Raw genomic sequence first — 16,888 nt, 5'->3', positions numbered from 1 at the left:
GGGAGGGGATGAATGGGTGATTTTTGTGGAGGAGGGGGTGGAGTGGGGTAAGAAAAATAATTATTTTTCTTTCATTTCTTTTTCATAGATAATAATGTTTTAATTTTTAATTAATATTAATAGTTTATTATTTATTTTTGTCAAAATGAAATATTTTATCCATGTGAAATTGTCATGTGTCAGTTTTTTCAAATAAAAAAAGAGAGTGTATTACACACACTACTGAAATGTGTTTCTCAAATTAAAAAGTGACAATTTATGTATGAAACTCACACTCTTAATAATTAATGTATAGAACTAAAAAAAATAAATTTATATGTGTTTTTATAACTTATCTCTTTTATTTAATTGAAGAATATAATAATAACATAGTGTAATAAAAGTAGTAATGATAAATTTAATTTTACTTTTTATTCAATATTCGATACTTATATTAAAATTTAAATTATAAATTTTCACATTTAAAGTCCAAATTATTTTTCCATATTTAAGAATTCGAACTCGATACAAAAACTTTTAGGAGCGCGTAACACAGCGACACAACAAAGGAGTAGAAAGACAGCTCACGTTGTACTGAAAATTAAGACAGGGGACAGTAACGTCATTATCATATTCTTTAGGTCCTTTTTTGTCTTTTCACACTTCCATCACCTTCATTTCCATCACCATTTTCACTATCACTCTAAAACACTCTGCTTCTGCAACTTCACACTCTCAAATACACACTTTCTCTCTCTAAAAAAATGGGTTCTCGAACCGGGTCACACCAGCTAAGCAACGGGTTGATAGTCTCGGGTCGACCCGAACAGCTCAAGGAACGTCAGCCTACAATGGGTTCACGCGCAGTGCCGTACACCGGCGGTGATATCAAGAAGTCCGGCGAGCTTGGGAAAATGTACGGTGTTGGGGACTACCCGGGCCCACCACCAATTTTGAAACCTTCGTCTAGAGGATCATCTGCTTCACAGCATAACAGTGGATCCGTGAGATCCGGTCCGAATTCCGGTTCGGTTGGGCATAAACTCACTAATTCCGGTTCGATGCCGAAGAAATCATCTGGGTCTTTCTCCGGTCAGCTTATGACTCCGATTCAACCTACTGGTCTGATTACTTCCGGTCCGTTGAGTTCAAACACTGGTCGGAGGTCGGGTCAGCTTGAACCGGCTGCTTCGTTTAAGAAAGTTGTGTATGGTTCGTCAGTGACGAGCTTAAATGATGAGATAAAGCTGGGTTTTAAGGTTTCAAAAGTGGCAATGTGGGTGTTTCTGGTGGTTGTGTTGATGGGTTTAGTAGTGGGTGCTTTTCTGATGGTGGCGGTGAAAAAGGCGGTAATTCTTGTTGCAGTAGCTGGAATTTTAGCTCCATTGGTGGTGATTTTACTTTGGAATTTTGCGTATAAAGAACGAGGATTGTTGGGTTATCTGAAGAGATATCCTGATGCTGAGCTTAGAGGTGCCATTGATGGACAATTTGTCAAGGTCACTGGGGTAAATTCACATCCATATTCTAGCTTTGCTTATGCTACTTCTCAATTTGCATTCTTGTTTATCTGGTTTTAACTGGACACGGAGCTTAAGAAAGTAAATGATTTTTAAATCTCGTGGTCATGTATGTAAATGTCCTTTTAATCTTGTGTGGTCTTAAACATGCCAGATGCAAAGTTGAAATTAAAGGGTTGCAAAATTAAGTAAAACAACATTCTGATTGAAGCAAACTAAAAAGGAAAGTAACACAAAAAGAATTGAAATGGGGGAGTATTGAGTATGATTTGGTGAGGTTGATGTGTCTAATTCTTGTCTTTAGTTATGGTTTTGTCATTAGGTGGTAGTTGATAACTTTATGTATTTGATTAAGCAAGACATAACTAATGCTAGTTTGAGATTTACCATTTTGTCCTTGGAGGTATAGATTAGTAAAGATTGCTTATTTATGTTCTTGAATGAGATTCTATTTGTGAGGATCTTTATTGTTCTTTGATTTTGAGTTGGAAAGAAATATATGTTCATATTGGTGAAGTTAGAAGTAACCAAGATTCTGCTTAAGGGTGGGTTAAAGCATATAACTTTATCTATGGTTGCAGAAGTATAAATACTCTAAGCAGTTTCTATGTTCTTAATGAGGCAGATTTGTTGTAGGAATGTCAGAGGGGATAGTTTCATGACACAAACCTATGGGATCCGTGACAGGCAGTGGTCACTAGTCACTACCCTTGCCAAGCCAACTTGGCTTATTGACAATTCAAGGCAATAAACAGTAGTTAAAATACCGATAGAATCCATAACATAGAGTAAACTAGCTAAATAAATCCCATGGTACACTGATATAATCCGAAGTACTAGTTTGGACACAACTTGTTGACATAAATGAAACAAAAATAGAAAGTAAGCAGAGCCGCCAATGTAGAACAGTGGATGGTTCATGTCTGTGTGGAAACTTGATGTAATCTACTAGCCACACTGCTCACTAGTCACTAATGCTAGGCACCCAATCTGCATTTTATGCAATTTTTGGTTGCAAGATATTTTAAATAGTTTTCAAATTTAAGGAAAACTGAAATACATTGAGTCAGTGAGGAAAGAGTATTTGAATATATGTAAGGTTAGATTTTTTAATTTTTTTTTTTATGTGCAATAAAATTCGTCTGGGACCAACCGCAGTCTTTGAAACTCGGGTTAATGAGCTTCCCCCTCTTACATTCTCTTCTTAAATATCAGGTTTAGTTAGCATGTCGCAAGGCTTGAACATGTGACTGAAGTCACAAGTCTCTCGACCTTTCCCACTTGAACCAAGCTCTGTTAGCTATGATTGAAGGCTCCTTTAAATGTGAAAATTTTAGTAGGACAACTCTGTGTAATTAGTAGAGGTGTGTAGAACTAGAACTGACCTGGACACCATAGTTTATAAAAAGATTCATTTTAGTAGGATAATTTAGATCAAGGTGAAAAGTAAATCCTCATGGTTGGTATCTTTTTTTTTTTAATGGCAAAAGTATTTTAAGTAAAGGTACAAAAGTACAGGACTTTATAAAGACCAAAAGATACTAAGCTACATCAAATATGCTTACTACTTCCTTCGTCCAAACATTTCTAGAAAATCCATGTACTGTTCCATACCCATAATCTGCCTACTTTTACACCAGAAAATAGACCACTAGATTGTTCTTGATTCTAGAAATACGACTTTTTTGGCCTTCAGAACAAGCTCTATCCTTTCCGACTATAGAGAAATGCATAAAGGAACAGGTGAAACATATCTGTTACAGATCCTTCTTAAATTCCTGTCCATGCCAGTATTCTAGCAAACCCCTACTGCAATAGCATTTTACAGGAATACCGCTTGAAAAGGAAATTCTTTTATTGGTGTATGTTTGAAAGGTTCATGAACCTTAAGCACTCCTAAATAGAAAGTAGAACAATGAATCTGGGTTTAAATTGTATTTATGTATCCGCTGAGGGCCTTTTGTTTGGTGATAAGAGCAAAATACGTGATGTGTCGGTTAGGAGTACGTCACCAGTTTGAATCCTGCTGGTGAACTAAAATCTTGGTATACAAATGGAGAAGGGTAGAGGGACAAGTCCATTATTTATCAAGTATCAAACCTTGTGTCGACTCTCCCTTGGAAATCTCTCAGTTATAAATCAGTTTGCAGGAGTCCATCTTTAAGGTTCCATGGTTAGCATCCTTCTCAGACTGAAGAGTACTTAGAGTATGGTGGTTATTGGTGGTGGTTATTGGTTAACCTGTGGGATTGAATGTCTACTTCTATCATCCAAAATGAATTTTATTATTCCTCCTTAAAAATTACTCTCGAGTTCAGAAATTGGCATATGAGGTGGGTTCTGCATATTTGGCTGGACACTATACAGAATTACTTGCACATTTTCTGATTTTTTAAAAAAAACCTCACATTGAGAGCCTTTGAAAGAGAATTCTACAGAAATTAGCTCACAGTTATTAATGATTGTTTTGAATTTTTATTGCATACTGTTAGGGTGTAGACAGCTATCCAATTCTACATTGAATTTGGAGAACAGTATGAAGGGTATAATATATTGTTTTGTGTAGGTTGTCACTTGTGGAAGTATCCCACTTGAAACTTCTTTTCAGCGGACAGCGAGATGTGTATATGCTTCAACAGAACTGGACGAGTACAAAGGTTGGGGTGGAAAATCAGCAAATCCTAGCCACCGTTGCTTCTCATGGGGACGCAGGCATTCAGAGGTTAGTTTTGCATATATTAACGATTGCATTTATAGGCTTATTTGGCAGATTGAATTGGTGTTAACCATGTTGGTGTTTTATTGCAAGTATCATATTTTTTTTAACACAGTTGCAAAGATATACTTGCTGGGTTCTTGTATCAATATATCCCCCTTGAGAAGTTTTGTAATGCTCCAGGTGACTGCCATAGTATCATAGTTTTATTATATAGGAACTTGAATTAAGTTATATCAACTTTATGAACTGAAAGATTGAGAGCCGGGGCATGTGGGAGCCCATAACCTGTTGCTGTTCAAGGTTGAACAATTAGGAGAGTTGTTTGGTGGAGTGTATAAGAATAGTGTGGAATAAGGTATATTAGTAATGCTGATATTATTTCTTATTCCTTTTTTGGTTTGATGTATTAAAAATAACATGCATTGCATATTTCTAAAGTAGATGTTGTTTGTTTACAAAAAGACCCCCCACAAAATACAGGGGAAAGAATGTGTAAAAGGTTTTGAGGGGCAATTGTATCTTTTAACCATGCTAATGCAGGCACTAAAAATTCTAATATCATGGTTGTCATGCATTAGTTATACATAGTATAATACAAAATAGAGAGGTTGATTAAGTGTACCAAACAAGATATTAGTAATACACAAAGAAAAAATAATGCATGCACTATTTTTTCTAATATATCCTACCAAATGACTCCTTAGTGCTACAGCCTACATGTTAACCCTTGCAAGTTCATAGAACGTCAAAGGCCTGCGACGGGTTATGACTGTTCAAGGTTGAACAAATTTACATGACATGCCAACACCCTCAAGTTTGTATAGTGTCAACAAGCCTCCTGATCACCATCATATGCTAACAATTGGACTTATTCAATATCAGTAACTTCATCATATGCTAAATTCCTGACTAAGGCTTTAGCTGGTTAGCTTTTGCATGGTTGTTGACTTTGTGTTGCTGCAGTATTAGTGATTGTAAATTCTTCTGATGCTGTCTGAACACCTAAGACATAGATGCTTCTTGCCAACTGGGTTTCTTTATTGGCCCAACTCCAAATATTTCATCCAAAACTCCTATCAGAAATTCATGGGTTGTTTTTACCTTTTGATAACAGAAACATGTGGCTGATTTCTACATCTCAGACTTCCAGTCTGGATTAAGAGCTATGGTGAAGGCAGGTTATGGAGCAAAAGTTGTCCCATTTGTCAAGCCAACTACAGTCATTGATGTATTAAAGAATAACAAAGAGTTGTCTCCCAACTTCCTGCGCTGGCTTGCTGATCGGAGCCTCTCAAGTGATGACCGCATAATGCGCCTCAAAGAAGGGTGAGTTGTGGATTGTGGGTTTATCTCAGCAATTTCACGAATTTGATAGATCATATTTACGTTCCTTCATTATAAATTTGTTACTTACAACTTTCTGAGACTTAGCTGATTCTTTATGGTTTCTCCTAATAACAGTTACATCAAAGAAGGAAGCACTGTAAGTGTAATGGGGCTTGTAAGGCGCCATGAGAACATCCTAATGATTGTTCCACCAGTAGACCCTATTTCAACTGGTTGTCAATGGACCCGTTGTCTTCTTCCTACTTACATCGAAGGTCTCATCTTGACATGTGACGACAGTCAAAATGCTGATGTGATCCCTGTATAAGTTTGCTCATATAGTTTCAATTTTGATTTCTGATAAGTCATGGCTAAAGATTTGAGCAGATGGCAACGCAAGGACAGCATAGCTCGGTTATGCCCTGATAATCCATATATGGTACATGAGCAGAGAAAAACTGAAGATTGTAGATGTCTAAAGTTTATCTTCCCAAGTTTTAGCTGATATCCGAAAGGATGAGGAGGATAAAAGCGTGCTAATATCTTAAGCAGCTACGCGTGTTGTATCGTGCTAGTCTCTATCTGGTGTGATTTCAGCTACTTACTTTATTATGTATATAAAACTATCAAGGTGTTCATATATGTTCATATCTTCGTTCAGTTTTCATTTCATATGCACATTTGCCTGTGGAATTCTCTTTAGAATAAGTAGTTTCCATATCAGTGTAATGATTCAGCTTCTCTTATAATTGTATTAGTAATACTATTACTATTTCATTAATTCCTAATATCTACTATCACCAGCTATTAATGAAAAGTTTATGTCTCACTTTTTTCTTATACTTGAGCCGAGGGTTTATCAGAGACAACCTCCCTACACTTCTCATTTGGATACAGTGATGAACTGAGAAGGATACATGTGAACAAACCAATGTTTAGTTATTTATGGTCCTAATAGATGCATCTTCGACGAAGATGGTAATATGTGCTTATTATCATCTTGCAACCTGACGTTATTGGCAAAAATAATATAAACAAGAGCATATTTCCCAAACTTCTAAGGCTATTCACCTTGATAATGTCATTTCATGACAAACTTCTGTTGATTATTATCTATCAGTTGAGATAAAAGTTGAACATCTTGTAGCTATTTGCTCTCAAGGTGTATAGAGCTAAAAGAAAGAAGTTCTACAAAAGGAATAAGATAATGAAACTCCGGTGTGGGTGTCTGTTGTTGTAACGACAAGCAGAGAGCGGTGTCTTCTTGGTCTGATTCATGCTTCCCCTTTGGTATCGGTCACAGGACTTGCATAACATCATAAGCATGTCCGTCCTAGGCTGATGCAAGCTAACTAAAACAGAAGGAGAGGCACTGCGATAGAGAAGTTAAAGTCTGGAAGGCATTCCTCCAGCGACAACCAGAGTTTCTCCAGTTACATAAGAAGCATCGTCAGAAGCCAAATAAGCAACAGCAGCGGCCATGTCATGTGTTGTTCCAAGCCTATTGAGTAATGTCTTACCCTCGATCTCTCTCCTCTAAGCACAATCAGCAACTAGTTAGTAAGTAAAAAACGGATATTGATAAGATCTTGCTATGAGTAAGAGATTTAATTTAATAAGAACTTACCACTTGTTCATTACTCGTGATGAAATCAGCAAAATGCGTAGGAACAAAACCCGGTGCTACACAGTTTACACGAGTATCTGGACTCATTTCAGCTGCAAGAGCCTGGCTTTCCAAATAAGACAATAAGAAGGTATTAATAGGACACATTACTCATGTGCCAGGGACGCCAAGTTAAACATTAGTACCTTGGTAAGTCCGAGTAGTGCAGTTTTAGTCACCCCATACATACCCATTGAAGCTGGTGGCGAGTAACCAGAAATTGAGGAAATTAGAACAACTGATGAACCCTTCTTAAGGTAAGGAACTGCATCCTGTAAACAGTATAAAGATCAAAATATTCAGCGCAATAGCAGAACATGAAGGAAAAGAAAGGAATTCGAGAATTTGAAGTATATGGGAATATGTAATATACTAGAACAAATAGTCTTTGCCTTTCAATGTATTCAATAAATGCTCGACAAAGTAACACATGCATTTGCAACGTTGTTCTCGTGAATTTTTTATCATCAACTTACTTGTAGTAGTAGTATAGCGGCCTTGACATTGATATCCCACAGCTTGTCAAGGACTGATGATTTAGTTTCTAATATTGCATCTACTGATGGATTAACAGCGGCATTTGACACAACCACGTCTAGTTTCCCATATTTCTGAAAATTACAAATTTCAATTAACAAAGTCAGATCATACGAAGTATAAAGCATTGACTTCTCATTTTCCGTAGTTAGACATCAGCAAAAGCAACTCACTTTACATAAATTGTTAGATCAAAAACCATTCCCAAGAAAATAACAGACAATTGACCTCCAAGATACGCAAGCACAGACCAAGAAGTGTTAATTTAAGACAGTAACAATTCAATTCATACCTGAATCGTCTTGTCTATCAAATTCTTCCTCTGTTGTGCATTTGAGACATGACATACTAATCCCAACACTTCAATTCCTCCATCTCTCAGTTTCTTTACTGCTTCATCTACATTTTCCTGTAAAATGAAATAGACACTACCTAAAGTCAAATCTTCAATATGAAGAGAGTAAACAATACACAAATATAGAGAAGTCCAAGAAAAACAGTGACACTTTCTATTTCTTTGACACAATTTTTGTTACAAATACTTGTAAGTATAAAAAGTTATGATCCACTGAAATTCAAGTCGTTGTAAATTCTTTTTTCGATAACTCTAGTGTCCAGGCCAGCCTGTGTACACCCCGATCAATTCCGTGTGGTACCTAATATCTCCCACCAACACAGGTGATTTCCACCAAGGCTTGGACATATGCAATTTGAACCTGAGACCCAGGCACTAAAAAGCTAAATCCCGAACCCAAACGAGTAACTACCCAAGGCCAAAACATACGCAATTTGAACATTACACCTAAGGCAACTATAAAGTTAAATCCGGATCCACATGGAATTAGATGTGTTCATCCTCTGTGGTTACGAAGTCACACATTGACAGTTGAAAAGATTGGGAAACTACATATAAATGTAGGATCTCTAAACGACGTAACACCTTTTTGAGTTAAATCGTGAGGTCTAGGCTTAAAATGGACCATATCAAAACATGTTAAGAGTATTTTTGAGCTCATTTAGCCCAACAATCCGTCGTTCATAGATCTGTGTATGTGTGTGTGAAATTCTAATAAGGGAAATTCCCAAATCACATAAATCACCACGTTGGTAGCTGAAAAGATTAAGAAGCTTCCTATAGGATGTAGGATCTCTCAACGGTGTAACGACTTTTGAGGAAAACCATGAGAGCTTGAACCAAAACAGACAATAGCACATCATGTTAAAGAGTATTTTTGAGCTGATTTAGCCAAATAATCCTCCATTCATAGGAATCATGTGTATGTGTGAAATTCTAAAAGAGGATCAAGTTCTTCAGTTCATCAAACAATCCTTTGTCAGCATATACAACCAAGACATTAACTTTAAGCAAAATCTGAAATACCCATTTGAAGAATCAGCCAAATTTTGGCAAAGAAACAAACCCTTTCAGCGTATACAACCAGATAAAAGGATAAAGACATTAACTTTAAGCAAAATCTGAAATACCCAGTTGAAGAATCATCCAAATTTTGATTTAAAAAAAAACAAAATAAAAATTGGAGTGAAGAAATTAACCTGTTTGCGAGAGGAGATAACAACAGAAGCACCTTCAAATCCCAGTCTCTGAGCTATGCTAAATCCAATACCTTGTGTAGAAGCTGTTACAATCACCACTTTCCCTTCAAATCTTTTCCCAATTTTCTCCATTTTTATATGATTTTTGTGATTAGAGGAAGAGTAATACGAGATTTACTTCTTCTTCTCCTTATTTTCTTAAGAAGATAGACGATGACGACGTTGTGAATTTAATAATCAAATCATAAAAATCATCGATGTCAACAGTAAATAGGCAGAAAAGTATGTAACTCAAAAGGGTGTTTAAACCGTTCCTCCAAAAAAAAAATAAATCATTTTGACTAATTTCGAAACTTAACCCATGATAAGAAAAAATACATAAAATTTTTGAATTTTTATTTGGCAATGCCTAAATACATAAAATTAAAGTTAAACACAGTATGTTGGCAGCACTAAATAAAATCAATTTTTTTTATTTTTTGTAACAGAAGACAACATGTTAGGATCGAATTCACGCGCACACACCTGATGAATGAACAACATAAGAACTTTTAACAGAAAGAGATGAGAGATCTAGAGAGAGAAAGAGAAAATTCAATATTTCGTGGTAACACCCCGTGAGTAAACTTTCACGGCAGTAAAGTATATTTATATTAATAGATCAGAGTATTTTTGATTATAGAGAATAAATAGTAAAGTCTAAAATTTAGGTCGGGGCGCTACCTCAAACCCTGCCTTCGGATGGGGGGCTCCCGCCCCCATAACCCCCAGACAACCTCACCGCAAAGGTTAAACCGCGTAAATAGTTATATATATTAATCAGGCTCCACAACCTCACACAAAACAGATTACCAAATTTTTTCTTTGAAACTCTCTGGTGTTAGTTAAGATAGGCTTGTTGGAATACTTGTGCAGGTGAAGTTCAAAGAAGAAAGTAATTAATTAGTACAAGGAAATGAAAAGTGCTCAATTCACTGATTGTTTTATTACATTTCAGAAAAACAAAATAGTGCAGCTAAACACTTTTCCATCAAGCATTCAAAACATAATCATAAATAGATAGGTCCAGAACCACTCAATTGAAATTACAAACAACTTTATGAAAGAAATCAGGTAAACAAAAAGCATCGTATTAATTTGCAGCTCAGAAAAGAACACCATATAGATGCATTCTTGATTTTGTTAAGCCTTTCTCTACTTCTTTCATTGTCAATCTTGATTCTGGCATTTCCTTTGTGCAGTCTAAACTCAATTCTATCATATAGAGGCTATGCACATTTCAATTTTACTATTGATTTGTTCTTCCTCACAAAAAATATTGACACCACAATGTCCATCATACTCCCTGAAAATAATTGTGTTATCCATTTCCTCAAGTTAAGATTTCTATTGCATATCTCTTCATCTGTTGAACTTCTATTCGTCAAAACCTCCATCAACATGATGCCGTAGCTATAAACGTCACCACTAGCAGACACTATTCCCTCCGAGCCATATTCTTTCTATTGCTATTTCGCTATACACGTATACAAAAGAATCAATTGTATAATCTGTTTTGGTATACATATATAAAAGAATCAATTGTATAATTTGTGTTTGTATAAAGAGAGAAAGACAAAAGAAAACTGAGCATGAAAAAAATCATATTTGTACAATTATAAGTGGATAGGATGAAAGTATATGCATTTGCATTTGTATTTGTATATACAATTTTCTCTCGCTTTATACATACACAAGACAATATATGCATTTCTGTTTGTATTAAGTGAGAGAGACGAGTGAGAGTGGTGAGCGAAATCTGAGAGAGTGGCGAGCGAGCTCTAGTTGAATGGAGAGAGGGAATGAAAATATATGTATATTTTTATTTTCTCTCGCTTTATACAAACACATTCTATACGTTTGTGTTTGAATAAAAGCAAGAGAGATGAGCGAGACTGTCAGAAAAAGGAGAGTAGCGAGCAAAATTCTACCCGAGAGAGCGGCGAGAATAACAACAATTTATTATAAGATATAATTAAATCAAATCATAATTATAATATTTAATTTGATTTAATAGTTTGATATTATTTTCCTTAAATGCAACAAGTATTGGTCATTACTCATAATATATCATATCATATCATATATTATTATAAGTTGGAAGCTCTAACCTTAAAATTTGAATTATCATTTTGTTCCTCTACTAAATTAAAATAACTTAATTTATTTTTTAAATACTAATATTTAATTACATAATGTTAGAATATGAAGTCCAACAACTACCCTTCAATTTTTTAGTTATGTCATTATAATTATAATTAATTAGGTTGAATTAAATTAAAGTAGAAAACAATAACGTATGGAACTCTTCGAATTTTGTGATTTTTTGAATTTTGAAATCAACATAATTTATCTATCATGAAACAATAATGTCCGGAACTCTTCAAAATTTGTGATTCTTTGAATTTTGAAACTAAAATAAATTTATCTATCACGATTCAATGTGCACCATTAAAAGATTTTGGTAGGTGAAATGACAATCAAATATCACTATAAATACCAGTTAATTGCTTCCTAGGTCTATCACATTCTTTTCTTTTCTATCATCTACCTATTCTCTTTTCTTCTTCTTAGACTTATGGTATGAACACAAGTCGGTGAGAAGTTAACTGAGGAGAAAAACAAATAACTTCATTCTAAAATTAAAAGAGAAGCTTTTTTAGAATATAGTTGAATATAGTTCAACTATTAAACTTAACAGTATAAGATATGACTTATATATTTCTTTAGATCTTTCTTATGTTAGATAAAGATTTTATGTTTTTCTTTTTCATTTTGAAGTTACGGTATGGTTGTCCAAAATGGATTGATATGCAATCCATATTTTTATTTAATTATGTATTATTTTGCATTGTTATGAAAATAAAAATTCTTTATTTTCTTGTTATTGTACTTTTAAATTTTATTTAATTATAAAATTTTTATTAATACATGATGAGTTTGATAATACTTGAATGCTTTATGTAAAATATGCTTTTATTTAAATAGAAATAATTTTAAGGTCGACCTCGATAAGTTTGGGAGCCAAAGACGTCAATAATATAAAATGCAATTAGCATTATCATTAGGCGTGTGGGGTCCGGCCTGGTCAAGTTTGGGAGTCAATTTAATTGTTTTTGTTTTTTCTCACATTCAAAAGCGTTTATTAATTTTCATTCAAGCATTCAAAACATAAATACAAATATATACATAAAATAAAACAGGGTCAAAACCACTCAAATGAAATTACAAACAACATATGACTACTGACTAGCTCCAATATTACTATACGAAGACTTAACTGAAGAAACAAAAACCATCATATTAACTTGCAGCTCACAAAAGATGCTAACCACTTTTACGTTTCCAGAAATGCGTTGTTGATTTTGCAAAGCCTCTTTACTACTTCTTTCATGGTCACTCTTGATTCTGCACTTTCCTTTGTGCAGTCTAAACCCAATTCTATCATCGACGCTATGCACATTTCACTTTTACTAGTGATTTGTTCTTCCTCAGAAAAAAGATTGACATCCACAACGTCCATCATATTCCCTGAAAATGATTGTGTTATCCATTTCCTCAAGTCAAGATTGTCACTACATATCTCTTCATCTGTTGGCCTTCTTTTCGTCAAAACCTCCATCAACATGATGCCGTAGCTATAAACATCACCACTAGCAGACACTATTCCCTCCGAGCCATATTCTTAGAAAAGGATTGAACAAAAGTTACTCAATTGAAATACAACAATAATTCTCTTTTTACTTTTACAACTTGGGGAGGCTTAATATAATTATGATAAGAGAAAATCAAAGAGAGTAGATTTTTTTTATACCTGGTGCAATGTATCCAGGAGTGCCCAATGTTTCTGTATAAGCCATTGACTTGCTTATGGCTAAAATTCTAGAGATGCCAAAATCACCAACATGAGCTACCATATCTTCATCCAAAAGAATGTTGGCTGGCTTTAAGTCGCAATGAACTATTGGAGTTACATGACCATGATGTAGATATTCAACTGCCATAGCTGCATCAAGCATCACAGCGACTCTTTGACGAAGGTTCAAGTGCCGATCTTCTTTGTACAACCAATTCTCAAGACTTCCATTGAGCATAAATTGCAGAACAAAGGCTCTTATATAGTCACTAGAACACGTAGTAATCACTGAAACAAGATTTCTGTGTCTAACATTTCTCATCACTTCACATTCGGTATCAAACCTCTTGCATACTTGCTCATTTTCCAAATCCAGAACCTTAATGGCCACTGCAGTTCCACCAAACAATGCACCTTTGTACACAGAGCCAGAGCTTCCCTCACCAATTAAATTGGATTCATCAAAATTATTTGTTGCTCGTTGAATCTCGTAATAAGAAACTAATTGATGAGTCTTAATCTCCAGTACCTTCTCCACATCTTTGGACTTCCCTTTATTGTGTCTTTTCATTATCCAAATTGAAACCAACAAGAATATTAGAAAGGATGCAATAATCACTGGAGTAACAATTTTTATCAGAACCTCCTTAAGCTTTGATTGTTTTCCAGGATTAGTGATAACACAAGCAGGAATCTCCAATATGTGCATTCCACAAAGACCTTTGTTCCCGAGAAATGATTGCCGAGTGGAATTTGCAAACACACCACCACTCGGTATTTGACCTTCTAAATCATTAAATGAAACATTAATGCTTTTGAGGTATGAGAGCTTTTCCAAAGACTTAGGAATAGTACCTGACAATGCATTTGAAGACAACTCCAAGAATTCTAAGCTTATCAGGTTGGCAAAGGATAATGGAATTTCCCCAAAAAATGAATTGTTCGACAGGTCAAGAGACTGCAGGTTTTGGAGTTCCCCCAATCTGGTTGGTATCACACTTGAAAAGTGGTTACTGGAAAGATATAGTCCTAGAATGGCTTTTAGTTCTCCAATATCTGATGGAATTTCTCCCTCTATTGAATTCTGTGACACGTTTAGATAGAGAAGACCACTCATTTTCCAAAGGCGCAATGGAAATTCTGATGAAAATTTATTAGAACCCAAATGAAGATATTGTAGCATGCTAAGATTTCCTAAGCATTCTGGAATTAATCCAGTGAGCTCATTCCCATCCAGAAGTAGTTTAACCAAATTAGATAAGTGGCATACTGCCTCTGGAATATGTTCCTGCAATTTATTGTAAGATAGCAACAGACCTTGGATTTGTTTAAGCTTACCAAACTCGGAAGGGATATTCCCTGCCAAGTTGTTGTCTTGAATGTCTAAGGATGTAAGACCGCTCATGTTGCCTATACTAGTGGGAATGAGGCCATTGATGTGCGCATTTGCTATATTAAAGTTTTCAATAGTAGATGAGAGATTCCCAATAGAATTTGGCAGAACGCCACTCAACGGATTTTTACCCACTTGTAGATATCTCAACATCCTACAGTCCGCCAAAGAATTGAAGAATCGCAACTCACGCTCTGTTGGTTCATTGGTAAGTTGATTATGATGTAGGAGCAGTCCTTGCAGCTCACGAAGATTTCCTAAATTAGTAGGAATAGTTCCTGTGAGAAAATTATTTTCCAGCGACAGTATCTCAAGCTTGGAAGCATTTGTTATGAACAATGGAATCTCCCCTTCAAGCTGATTCTGTGCCAAGTTAAGTCCTTCAAGGTTGGGAAGATGAAGACCTGTAGTGCTTGGAATTCTTCCCGAGAGTTTATTGAAACTGAAATCGATCAGTTCCAAAGAAGATATGTTGAAAAAATTTCACCCATAAGATTATAATTCTGAGCAACGCTTAATTTCCTCAAATTTGATAGCCTTCCTAATTCTGGAGGAATTTGCCCCACTATACGACTGTTTTTACAATAAAGATATTGCAGAGTGGAAATGTTTCCCAATGAAATGGGAATAGTCCCTTTTATTGGATTATCACCAAAAAAAAACATCTCGAGTTTTGATAAACAATCAATATTTCTGGGTATTTCTCCATTTATGTTGTTGAAAGATATGGACAAAGCTTTGAGCTGTGTGAGTTGGCATATGTTGGAAGGAATGGAACCAGAAATTTGGTTGTAAGGTATATTTATGATGTTGAGATTTGAGACAATATTTCCTTCATCAAGCAAGAGAGGACCGGAAAGGCTATTGTTTGCCAGAGATAAAGAAAGTAGAGACGATATATTAAACAGTGTTGGAGGAATGGAACCTGTTAATTGATTATCTCTCAAGGATAATGATGCAAGCTGGCTCAGATTACCAACCTCCTTTGGAATGTTGCCCCTGACTCTAGTCCCAGACAAACGGAAGTTCATCATTTTTGTGGCATTTCCAACAGAAGGAGGGATCATACCTGTGAGGCTATTGTTCCTGAGATTTAAGACTCTGAGTTGGGGTACATACCATGGCCCTCTCCACATTTCACCACTGAGTTCATTGAAACCCAATGAAATTACTTCAACTCTCCGGTTTTGAAATAGACTTGTTGGTATACTTCCGTTGAGCTGATTGTTTTTAACGTCAACCACTCGCAAGCGAGGCAGGTGACCAAGTCCATAAGGGATGCCACCGTGGAAGCTGTTATTCTGGAGATTGAGAACAGTGAGGAAGGACAAATTGGCCAAAGACGGGGAGATTGTGCCTTGAAGTTGCAAATTAGGAAGATCCAAGGCAACAACCCTTTGCCTTTTTGGGCTGCAAGTGACACCAAACCAAGAGCAAAAAGAGGTATTTTTGGTCCAATTATTAGCCAAAAAATTAGTGGGAGTTGTAATAAGATTATGGAAAGCTAGTAGAGCTCTTTGGTCAGTCTCATTTGAGGAAGAAAGCGATACAGAAAATTGAATTAGAAAGAGAAGAATCAATAATAAGAGAATGTTATTCTTCATGATTGATTCAAAGCTTGATTTGTTTTTCAAATGTATTAATCCAATATATAGCAACACTTATGTTGTACGTTGACTTGACTGAGCAATTGGTCTTCACAATATCACTATTTCTCAAGTGTTCACTGCAAAGTGCAAACGTATCACATCAATCATGCAAAACATTAAAATGAAAATGTTGAGTCTTAAATATGTTATTATACTTGTATGACTATAATTCATTTGTTTTCTCATTATAGATAAAAGGGATAATGCACAAATACCTTCTAGATTATGACGAAATCTGAGAGATACACCTTAATTAAATTAAGGTTCTATTACCCCTAACTTTATTTCTTTTGTAATTTTGTGCATCTTTTTGCCTTGCGTGTCACACTTCATGACTCCACGTAATTGAGGCGTGTGAGAGATATTTGGATGTCACATAAGCCAAAATTACCAAAAAATGGGTTCAAGAGTAATAAAACCTCATTTTAGTTAAGATGTGTCTTTAAAGTTTCGGTCATAGTCTAACGGGATACTTAAACCCTTCTCCTATATAAAATGAAATATTATATATTTTTTACAGACGTACTAATGAAGTTAAATGGTTTTAATTTCCACAAACTTATTTCACATTAAGGAATTGCGTTATCTAATTAATGGTTGATTGAGAAAAGTCAGTCAACTTAAATAATTTATATATATATATATATATA

General features: G+C 35.2%; 3 protein-coding genes across 3 annotated transcripts; 1 reads left to right on the top strand and 2 right to left on the bottom strand.

Moving 5' to 3' along the window:
• The first annotated feature begins 673 nt into the window (after positions 1 to 673).
• LOC107018253 (uncharacterized membrane protein At1g16860-like) lies at positions 674 to 6,332 on the top strand. The gene is made up of 4 exons (XM_015218683.2): positions 674 to 1,487; positions 4,066 to 4,221; positions 5,333 to 5,544; positions 5,680 to 6,332. Exons 1-4 carry the CDS (start codon positions 744 to 746, stop codon positions 5,870 to 5,872), a joined length of 1,305 nt encoding a protein of 434 aa, XP_015074169.1. The 5' UTR covers positions 674 to 743; the 3' UTR covers positions 5,873 to 6,332.
• A 257-nt stretch (positions 6,333 to 6,589) lies between these two features.
• Positions 6,590 to 9,732, bottom strand: LOC107015731 (tropinone reductase-like 3). The gene is made up of 6 exons (XM_015216111.1): positions 9,302 to 9,732; positions 8,040 to 8,156; positions 7,687 to 7,821; positions 7,357 to 7,482; positions 7,172 to 7,273; positions 6,590 to 7,080 (listed from the first exon to the last, which is right to left on the bottom strand). The coding sequence occupies exons 1-6, from the start codon at positions 9,431 to 9,433 to the stop codon at positions 6,931 to 6,933; spliced, it is 762 nt and encodes a 253-aa protein (XP_015071597.1). The 5' UTR covers positions 9,434 to 9,732; the 3' UTR covers positions 6,590 to 6,930.
• Positions 9,733 to 12,503: 2,771 nt separating this feature from the next.
• Positions 12,504 to 16,232, bottom strand: LOC107016360 (receptor kinase-like protein Xa21). Its single transcript, XM_027916187.1, is given in 3 exon segments — positions 12,504 to 13,024; positions 13,155 to 15,067; positions 15,070 to 16,232. Coding segments are annotated over 3 exon segments (3,384 nt in total). The 5' UTR covers positions 16,194 to 16,232; the 3' UTR covers positions 12,504 to 12,677.
• Positions 16,233 to 16,888: the final 656 nt, after the last annotated feature.

Source organism: Solanum pennellii, chromosome 4 (assembly GCF_001406875.1).
Source record: "Solanum pennellii chromosome 4, SPENNV200".
Taxonomy (NCBI): Eukaryota; Viridiplantae; Streptophyta; class Magnoliopsida; order Solanales; family Solanaceae; genus Solanum; species Solanum pennellii.
Note: the sequence above shows the minus strand (reverse complement) of the source record. Positions and strands in the feature narration are given on the sequence as shown.

What these genes read in the sequence shown, in the direction of transcription:
- LOC107018253 (XM_015218683.2), top strand. Translation starts at nt 744, where the DNA reads ATGGGTTCTCGAACCGGGTCACACCAGCTAAGCAACGGGTTGATAGTC. An exon ending in GGGGACGCAGGCATTCAGAG is followed by an intron (nt 4,222 to 5,332) that starts GTTAGTTTTGCA and finishes TTTTGATAACAG; the next exon opens with AAACATGTGGCTGATTTCTA. An exon ending in ATAATGCGCCTCAAAGAAGG is followed by an intron (nt 5,545 to 5,679) that starts GTGAGTTGTGGA and finishes TCCTAATAACAG; the next exon opens with TTACATCAAAGAAGGAAGCA.
- LOC107015731 (XM_015216111.1), bottom strand. Translation starts at nt 9,433, where the DNA reads ATGGAGAAAATTGGGAAAAGATTTGAAGGGAAAGTGGTGATTGTAACA. An exon ending in CCGCTATACTACTACTACAA is followed by an intron (nt 7,483 to 7,686) that starts GTAAGTTGATGA and finishes TACTGTTTACAG; the next exon opens with GATGCAGTTCCTTACCTTAA. An exon ending in CACTACTCGGACTTACCAAG is followed by an intron (nt 7,274 to 7,356) that starts GTACTAATGTTT and finishes TTGGAAAGCCAG; the next exon opens with GCTCTTGCAGCTGAAATGAG.